The sequence below is a fragment of the Rosa chinensis genome, chromosome 2 (assembly GCF_002994745.2).
Source record: "Rosa chinensis cultivar Old Blush chromosome 2, RchiOBHm-V2, whole genome shotgun sequence".
In the NCBI taxonomy this organism is placed as follows: Eukaryota; Viridiplantae; Streptophyta; class Magnoliopsida; order Rosales; family Rosaceae; genus Rosa; species Rosa chinensis.
In genome coordinates, this window is record NC_037089.1 from 64214910 (window position 1) to 64224558 (window position 9649).

At 35.4% G+C, this 9649-nt stretch overlaps 1 protein-coding gene across 1 annotated transcript; it reads left to right on the plus strand.

The window, feature by feature from the left end:
• The first annotated feature begins 2178 nt into the window (after positions 1–2178).
• On the plus strand, positions 2179–9289 carry LOC112188743 (3-oxoacyl-[acyl-carrier-protein] synthase II, chloroplastic). Its single transcript, XM_024327928.2, has 14 exons — positions 2179–2295; positions 3047–3398; positions 6523–6728; positions 6805–7008; positions 7198–7308; positions 7402–7497; positions 7642–7687; positions 7778–7857; positions 7975–8043; positions 8133–8217; positions 8307–8458; positions 8539–8619; positions 8844–8903; positions 9044–9289. Exons 2-14 carry the CDS (start codon positions 3059–3061, stop codon positions 9158–9160), a joined length of 1647 nt encoding a protein of 548 aa, XP_024183696.1. The 5' UTR covers positions 2179–2295; positions 3047–3058; the 3' UTR covers positions 9161–9289.
• Positions 9290–9649: the final 360 nt, after the last annotated feature.

Here is a 9649-nt window from a genome sequence, read left to right on the forward strand (position 1 = left end):
CCTTAGGGTTTCGACTGTTCCTTGCTTAGAAGGATTATTAATTAAAGTTTGCTATTCAATCTCTGCTACTCGATCCCAATAAGGTTTCGTTTTCCTTATGGATCACGGAATGGGTGAAGCTATATCCCAAACCCAAGTATTTTTGGGCCACAGGTATTGGCCCGCTGGCTTGAACCCACCAAAGGATCTTGCCAAAAATACTTTTGCGCTCAAACAATATGATAAGAAGCTGTCTCCACATGTGGGGTCGAAGCATTTCTTTGTTTTATTGGGAAGGATTTGAGAAAGTAGAAGAGCTGAAACATTTGAAGGAGTTTTTGCTTGATCTGTTGAGAGGACAGGTTGTAGAGAAACTTAATTTTGCTGAGTTAGATCATATCTATGTACAGTTATATCTGCAGACAAAATCATCCCTTACATAGTGTGCACTGCAACTAAAAAGTCTGGCACAATAGTTCCAAGGACTGGGGAGTTTTCACACTCAAAACATGATTGCAGAAAGTTGAGACCTTGAGACCTTGCTCTCTGTTTCACTCTCAACGTGTTCAATCGGCTGCAACAATAAAACCTTAGCAGTATTTTTTAGGGGAAAGCTTGAGGGAAAAGTAGAATATTGGGATGTGGAGAAGGTAAAATAAAAAAGGGTTTTTATCATAGGTGGGGTATGAGTTTTCACGGACCGGATAGAATGGTACATAGACTTTCAAAGTGATCAAATAGGTACCTGAACTTCCAAAACCACATTACTAAGGTACTTCCGTCTATATTCCGTTATTCCTCCGTTAAGTGCTAGAGAAAATCAGACATTTCACTCAAATTGACCATTAAAATCAGAATTGCAATTATTTTTTATTGTTATGCTTCGTTTTTCCAAAATACTTTGTTATATAATCACTTTTTTTTTGTTTCTTAATTTTACTTTGTAAAAATTAATTGCAATTCTGAGCTAATATTGAAGAACATTAAAAATTATTCAAGAAAACATGATGTTGGAATGTTGGATATTGTTATTATTTATCGGGATACAATAATTGGAGGTAAAATTTGATGAAAAATATGTGAATTGGGGGAAAGAGTTTGGAGGAAAAGTAAGATAGAATGGAAGAAATGTGTTTGTCCATGTCAGATGAGGTTATGACAATCATTTTAGTGGATAATTTGAGTGAAATATCTTATTTACCCATGCAATTAACGGAGGAATAACGGAATATAGACGGAAACACCTTAATGATATGGTTTTAGAAGTGCAGGTACCTATTTGATCACTTTGAAAGTTCAGGTATCATTCTGTCCAGTTCAAGAAAGTTTAGACCCCATCTAAGATAAAAACCCAATAAAAAACATAAAGGTTTAATTCAAAATATTAAAATATAAGAGTTTTAATATTTATTAAATTACTTTTCTCTTTCTTGATTATTAAATTCACCATGATTAATCATGGTTATGGTGTATTACATGTGGCAGCACTCTATAGAGTGGTGGTATCGATACCACCACTTATGATGAGCAAATTCAATTCCTAAGCTATAAGGTTTGGATGAACAATTCTCAAGTTCACCCCTTAGGTGATTCACTCTCTTTTGTGGTTAACGCATAATAACTAGAAAATCCAACCATTCATGTTGTATAATGTAATACAAAGATTAGTTCTGTAAAAAATCAATCAAATTGAAGACCTTTTAGTTATTCATTTCTATGAAATACATGGACGGTTCATCATAATAACAGTAAGTGTTGTTAGAACCGTCCATTTGTTTGATACAATTAGATAATTAAATGATTTCTGATTCAATTGATTTTTTACAGAGATGATCTTTAAAGACTAATTTAAGATATGGACCGTTGGATTATAAATTTATTAAGTAAAATTAAGTTAATCGACAATGGAGATAAATATGCGCGTTTGTTCACCCTGGAGTGAACCTAAGAATTGTTGGGTTTGGATTATGAATCAGTGACAGAAATAGCTGTCTAAATCAGTAAATCCCCACATGAGAATATTCAGATGCTTTCGCATATTACTCAGACGGTCCTTTTCGAACCAATAAACAAATCCAGGCCGCCTGAGAAAACCGTATCAAACAATGAGAGCAACCTTTAGCATTCGTCAAGAATACAGTACATAAGCAACACCAACGTACCCTTCAGTTTCAGGCCAATATATTCCTTAATTCCATTGCAGTAAACTAACCGCCAGCAGCTAGCCGCTTGCCGTTTTGCCGTTTCTGTATAAACCAATTTACAGCGCCTGATACCGACCCCCTCGTAAAGCTTGCAGAAAGTGAAGCCAACTTTGTAAGTATTTTTCGTGAAACCAATTTCATTTGGGCACTGCATGCGTGTCTTTCTTCATGAGAACACTAAATATGCTGATTTTACGAAGACAGAATTTGTGTGAAGAGGGAAGTATGGCACTTAGCCAGACCGTTCAAACATCAAAAACCTCATATGCCATAATTTAATGGTTTTGTTATTCCCATGGGAGCTTTTAGTATTCATTTAGTCTCTGTAATCTTTTCACTGGTAGAGGCAATTACTTGGTGTAATAGATCATAGTGCAATAGTGACTGGTTTACTGGTAGCTCGTAAACCCAGGTTGTAGTGTTAAGAAGCTAGAAGTACATTTTGTCCTTAACAGCGCTTTTGAAATTCTCAAACTTACACTAAATATGCTGATTTTCACTATCTCAAACTGCAACAGTTAAGAGTTCAGGGTTTTAGTCTGGACCCTGAGAATCTCGAAAATTTATGTTTCAATCTCTCTGCTTCACCTTATCTAAAGCTAGCTTCTGTACCTTTTTCTTGGCTTTCTCTCCAAGTCAAAGCCACATTCTTCATTTTCTCCAAGAACCAACAAATCTAACCTCATCTAGTCAATGTGAATGACCTTTTTTCTGTGCTTGCAATCCAGTTCTTGCTAATTCTTCATCTGAGTCTTGCTTATACTTATCTTATGTTGGTTCAGTTTTCATTTCTTGAATGCTAGCTCTCTTTTGCTTCTCAGATCATAATTCTTGGGCTTGGTTTTTTTTGTGTGGATTCTCAGTGTCTTTAATGCATGGCTTCCTCTTCTGTGACCTCAACTTCCATTATGTCCTCTATGCTCCACTCTCCGAAAAGACCGAGTCAGGGGACAAGAAGAAAGGAGCTCATGTCAAAATGCAGCTATGGTGGCGGCGCTGATTTTTCTAGTATTTTAAACTACTCCCTATCTTTATCTGCCACTCGTAATCTCAACAGTTCTAAGCTGGCTTTTGAGCCCTGTGAGGGGTATTACAACTCCAACTTGCTGTCTGAATCTTTGGCCTTCTTTGGTGAGAAAGACTTCTCATTCTTTGGATATAAGTATGTCTCAAATACTAGAAGACAGAGGCAGAAGGATCCCACTGCTCACTCTGGTAATTGTTCCATTCTTTCAGTTTTATTTTTGCTATACTAGTCAAGATGGCTTTTGTGTAGTTTGAATTAATCTTTCTATTGTTTTCTAAGTACCCAAATGGCTTGATATGTGGTTAGCTAAAACAAATAACAAATGCCTTGATGCCTAAGACAGATGCAAGTTCAGTTGTCTTAATGGTAAAAATGTGAGTGCGAATGTGTTTTCACGTATTCATTATTAGATTCACTGAAGTAATAGGAAGAAATATTGGCCTTAAGTGCGTGCATATGCTTCACAACAGAAATGAATTAAACCAAGACGGGTTCAATAGCCTGGATTTGACATATTCTGATGGTAGTTCTTATTCATTTGCGGGGCAATTTATTATAGACCCAATTTTTATAAGAAATGTTAGGTAAAATCGTAAAACTCATCCATTATTTCTTTTCAATTTACATCTAAAAGTTATTCTATAAGATAAATAATACAACCCTTTTTTCCTTCAAAATTACAGAAATTGCCACTGAAGGAATTATTAACCCACGCTTATCTACCTGTTGACAAAAAAAAATAACATTATGTATTCCATGATTAAAGCTCTTTGCATCATTATTTTAATTGTAAGTTTTGTAATCTCTAACTTTAATATATATTGTCATCAAGATTGCTAGAATCATGCAATTTGGTCTATTTTTTCAAATTCAAAAGGGTTGATTGCTGCTTTAAATGAACTAAATATGAAGAGACTTGTGCATAACTTTTTTTTGGGTTCACAAACCTTCTCACGTCAACAACACATCAACAATTACTATAGATAGTAAGAAATTAAGAATCAAATAACTTTAGTTATTTGATTCCTACTATCTATAGTAATTGTTGATGTGATTGAGATTGTGGAGAACAGTGTTTACGATTTTTTTTGTGGTGTACTGGATGTATTTGAAGAAATGTTACTAAGAATTCAGTTTGTATAATAGTTTTTATTAGTTTCATACCTACCATAGAGGTTTGTTTGACTATGCATATATACCATACCTATTATACATATGCTAACTAAAGGAGTTAGGTGAAACTCCTGACTTTCAAGTGATGATTAAAAAAAAGTAAGTAGTAGGTGGACTTTCAAATTCTTAAACTTTAATGCTTACTGGTTTTTTATTTATTTTAATTTTTTTTTATGCTATGAGTTTCATTGGTTACCTTCTTTTTTTTCTTTTTTTTTTTTTTGCAGTGCAATAAATGTATTCAATCAAATGTTACTAAGAATTTAGTTCGTATATAGGTTTGGTCGACTATACGTCTATAGTCTATACCATACCTATTATACCCATGTTAACTTGAGGAGTTCGGTAAAACACCTAACTTTTAGGTGACGATTAAAAAAAATGTAGTAGGTATGACTTTCATATTCTAAAAGTATAATGCCTACTGATTTTTTTATATATTTTTTTTATGCTATGATCAGTTTCATTCGCTACCTATTCTTATTAAAGGTATGACATTTAATGATGTTCATGGCTATGAGGTAAGTTGTTTTATGCCATGAGTTTTTTTCAATACCTTGTCAAAAGGTATAAAGTTTTAGATGCCTAATACCTATGTCATTTATTGGTTATTTGTTCTAGAGGTATGTTATCTAACGTCATAGCTATGAGGTAAGTTGTTTTATGCTATGATTTTTTTTCAATACCTTGTCAAAAGGTATATAGTTTTAGGTACCTTATACCTATGTCATTAATTTATTGGTTACCTCTTCTAGAGGTATGTTATCTAATGTCATGACTATAAGGCAAGTTGTTTTCTGATATGAGTTTTTTTTAATACCTTGTCAAAATGCATTTAATTTTAGATACCTCATACCTATGTCATTTGTTAGTTACATGTTCAATGAGTAAATGCTAAAATTAATGATCAGTTATCATTTCATATTACTATTCACTACCCCAAGGGTAAATCAGGCATATAGGTCAACATGAAAAATATTAATTATACATCAGCACTCTATGAGAAAGGTTTGTCTACATGGAACACACCCTACATGGTTCACGGAAGGGAAATTGATTCCCTTGTCTTTCCCGTGGGGAAGGAAAACTAAAGTTCCTGTCAGATTTCCTTTCCTGTGTTTGGTAAAGCAGGGAAAGCATCTAGGAAAGATCATTTGATTTCCCTTCCGATGTTTGGTTGGAGCAGGAAAGGAAAGTAAAAATATATCAATGTTTCAATAATACCCTTCTATTTTAAAATAAAAACAACCTGGCATGAATTTTCAACACTACCAAGGGTACTCAAGTAATTAATGCTAGGGTATTATTGTCCAAAATTATTGCAATTAATGCTGAAAAATGGGATGAGAAACTCAATTCCATGAAGTTTGAGTGGAATGAATTTACCCCCAACTTTCCCCTATGTCAGGAAAGCATTTCCAGACTTTGTGGTTACCAAACAAAAAAAAGGAATAACTTTCCTTTCCCAAGTCCTCAAATCCGCGAAACAAACAAGGCCTAAGGCTTCGTTTGGTTCGCGGAAAGTAAGCATCAGGAAAGGAAAGTTGTTCCTTTCCTGTATTTGGGATGCAAAAGGTTTGGCCTCGTTTGGTTCGCGGAAAGGAAAGTAGTTCCTTTGTCTTTCCCATGGGAAGAGAAATGAACTTTCCGAAGAACTTTCTATTCCGATGTTTGGTAATGTAAGGAAAGTTATCCGGAAAGTTGTTAAAAAGTATGTAATTAATGGAATAAAATAATATGTTGTGAGTAATAAATGTAAGGAAAGAATGGAGGAAAGTGATTCATTTGGAGTATGGAAGGAACCATTTTCCCCCCTATTTTCCTTTGCTTCAGGAAAATATTTCCTTTCCTTTTGCAACCCAAACACAGGAAAGGAACAATTTTTCTTTCCTGATGCTTACTTTCCGCGAACCAAACGAGGGTAACCTCAAGGGAAATCAAGCATATAGGACAACATGAAAAAATATTAATTATACATCGATCAACACTCTACAAGGAATGTTTGCCTACATGGATTAGATGTAGATTGATAAGAAAATATGTATGAGTTTTTCCCAATACCTCTTTAGAATATTGGGTTTATATCTAATTCTCTTCATTTGGCAATTTTAGCTTAAAGGTCTTTTGCATGTGTGTCAGGCAAAACTAGGCCTGTAGCTGTTCAAGTTGCAGAGGAAGTCACAACAAATAAGAGACCCTTAATGAAGCAAAGGCGGGTTGTTGTGACAGGCATGGGTGTGGTGACCCCTCTTGGACATGATCCAGATGTCTTCTACAATAATCTTCTTGAAGGTGTCAGTGGTATAAGTGAGATAGAGGCTTTTGACTGTACAAAATTTCCCACGGTATATATGAATTCTTTGGTTCAGTTTCATTTGCATGTACTCCATCTAGATTTGACTCTAGTTCCCTCCCAAACAGAGAATTGCTGGAGAAATAAAGTCTTTGCTAACAGAAGGATGGGTCGCGCCAAAGCTTTCTAAGAGGGCAGACAAGTTTATGGTTTACTTGATCACTGCTGGAAAGAAGGCATTGTCAGATGGTGGGATTACAAAAGAAGTTATGGGAGAAATAGATATAAGTAGATGTGGGGTTGTAATTGGCTCTGCACTGGGAGGCATGAGAGTAAGTTAATCTTCATATATAGATAGACTCATAGAAGTAATGCAGAATGCCTTGATTTTAGTTTTGAGATCCTAAATGTTTTGAAACCCACTTACTTCAAATTGCATGCTCCATTTATGTAGTTACTTCTACTCCTCATAAGTTATATGTTGAAAGTTAATGCCACAAATTCTAACATTCTTTTATCAGGTTTTTAGTGATGGAGTAGAAGCATTAAGAACTTCGTACAAGAAGATGAATCCCTTTTCTGTTCCTTTTGCAACAACCAGCATGGGTTCTGCCATCCTAGCAATGGATTTGGTAAGTTTATAGACAATGATCGGATCATAAGTTAGTTTAATATTAAATATGCTGAACCAAACTTGTAGCTATTCTAAGTTGCCAAATTTGCAGGGATGGATGGGCCCTAACTACTCAATATCTACAGCATGTGCCACCAGTAACTTTTGCATACTGAATGCTGCAAATCATATTATCAGAGGTGAAACCGTAAGTTCTCACTTCGTGTCATGCAGAGAAAACTTTCACTGTTGAATAGGTGCTCTAGGATGTGGCGTGACTGTTATTTTCCTACATACTTGTTGACAAATCGGTATCATTTAGTCCTCTTAACAAACCTGTTAAAATTTGCAGGATATGATGCTTTGTGGTGGTTCAGAAGCAGCAATTATTCCTATAGGTGCGATACCTGTCATTTTCACGATGTATGTCATTCTAACATTCTCTGGAAGTAGGAACTTAATGAAGTTTCCTGATGATTTAAATGCAGGTTTGGGCGGTTTTGCAGCATGCGGGGCTCTATCACAAAGGAATAGCGAACCAACCAAAGCTTCAAGCCCTTGGGATATTGTATAGCATCTTCTGTATCTCAACATCAGAATTTTCATAGTCACCATATATTTACTATAATGCTATTTAATCCTTTTCTTAAGTCCTAACTTGAGATGTAATTTTCTATTTGAAAAGAATCGTGATGGGTTTGTTATTGGAGAAGGAGCTGGGGTTTTGCTCTTGGAAGAGCTTGAACATGCTCAGGTTTGCAGTGAATCGATTTCTATGCTTTTTCCATTAATTGGTCATTGAAGGCTCATGCATTTACATTTTAGCACTCAATAATATTGCAGAGAAGAGGTGCAAACATCTATGCTGAATTTTTAGGTGGAAGCTTCACTTGTGATGCATATCACATGACCGAGCCTCATCCTGATGGTATGTGTTAATTAGTATGTACTCTAATCACTGCTTCTCTTTCCTTAATTTGCTTAACTTGTACTTACTGTATACATGACTGAAATCAGGGGCGGGTATTGCACTTTGCATTGAGAATGCCCTGTCCCAATCTGGGGTCAATAGAGAAGATATAAATTACGTAAATGCATATGCTACATCCACACTAACTGATCTGCAAGAATATCGAGCCCTAATCCACTGTTTCGGAAACAATCCTGAGGTAACTGGAAGTGTCTTTTGAGTCATTAATTTTCCATGATTAACAGTTGTGCTTAGTTCTACTTCTGATAATTGTTGCAGCTAAGAGTGAATTCCACAAAATCCATGATCGGTCACCTTTTAGGAGCCTCAGGTGCTGTAGAAGCTGTGGCAACAATCAAGGTAGTTGAAGGGCTGCACATTTGCCAAACCTTAAGTTCTCCTTTTCTGCTTATCTGAAAAACCACGTACTTTGGTTATTGATAGATATTAATATGTGACAACTTAACAGCTTTGCCTAGCTGTTTTCTTTTGGTTGAAAACTTTTTAGTACTCAGTATATTTTTGTATGGATGCGTCTCTGTAATGCACTGGATTCCTAACTGAATTTTCCTTTACAAACGTAGGCTATACAGACTGGATTTGTCCATCCAAACATCAATCTTGAGAATCCTGATGCAGGCGTGGTACGCATCTTTAGTTGGTTATGATTGAATGTTATAAGCAGAGATTGCTTTCTCACAATGTTTAATTTCATGCATTTTGTTTAAGTCCATGCGTACTATAACTGCTAAACTTTCTGATACCATCTGAATATATATAACAGGACATGAATGTGCTTGTTGGCCCCAAGAAGGAAAAATTGGACATAAAAGTGGCATTGTCTAACTCATTTGGATTCGGTGGACACAACTCATCTATCTTATTTGCACCCTTCAAGTGAATGCAGTGAATTACAGATGAATTTGTATAGATGTTAAACTCGGGAAATTTAGAACCTCCATATTTTTTTGTCAGGATTTTAATACATGATACTGATGAATGGTAGATTCTACAAACCAAAATAATATGATGGCGGATTAATTTAATTTTTATGGACATCTTGACCATCCTTTGTACTCTTCTTACTCCTTTGCTTGTAATCCTTTTACTCTTTACGTCGTTTAAATAAGTTTGTATGGATGACATCCTCGTACTCATTAACAAATAACAAGATTAGGCTTAGAAATTGGTATCATGACATTCTCCTAGGTCACATTATACAATATACATTCACAAGTAGAAAGTTCCAGGCACTTAATCTACGATATATTGCTGCACAACCATTCCTCAATATCCGGTTCTTCAAGGCCAGCAGTCGGTGACGTTTTCGGACGGTGAACTTTCCCAGTTTAACTCGGAGACTGCTGAGGGCATTTACATTATTAATGTG

What these genes read in the sequence shown, in the direction of transcription:
- LOC112188743 (XM_024327928.2), top strand. Translation starts at nt 3,059, where the DNA reads ATGGCTTCCTCTTCTGTGACCTCAACTTCCATTATGTCCTCTATGCTC. An exon ending in CTGCACTGGGAGGCATGAGA is followed by an intron (nt 7,009 to 7,197) that starts GTAAGTTAATCT and finishes TTCTTTTATCAG; the next exon opens with GTTTTTAGTGATGGAGTAGA. An exon ending in AAGCTGTGGCAACAATCAAG is followed by an intron (nt 8,620 to 8,843) that starts GTAGTTGAAGGG and finishes TTACAAACGTAG; the next exon opens with GCTATACAGACTGGATTTGT.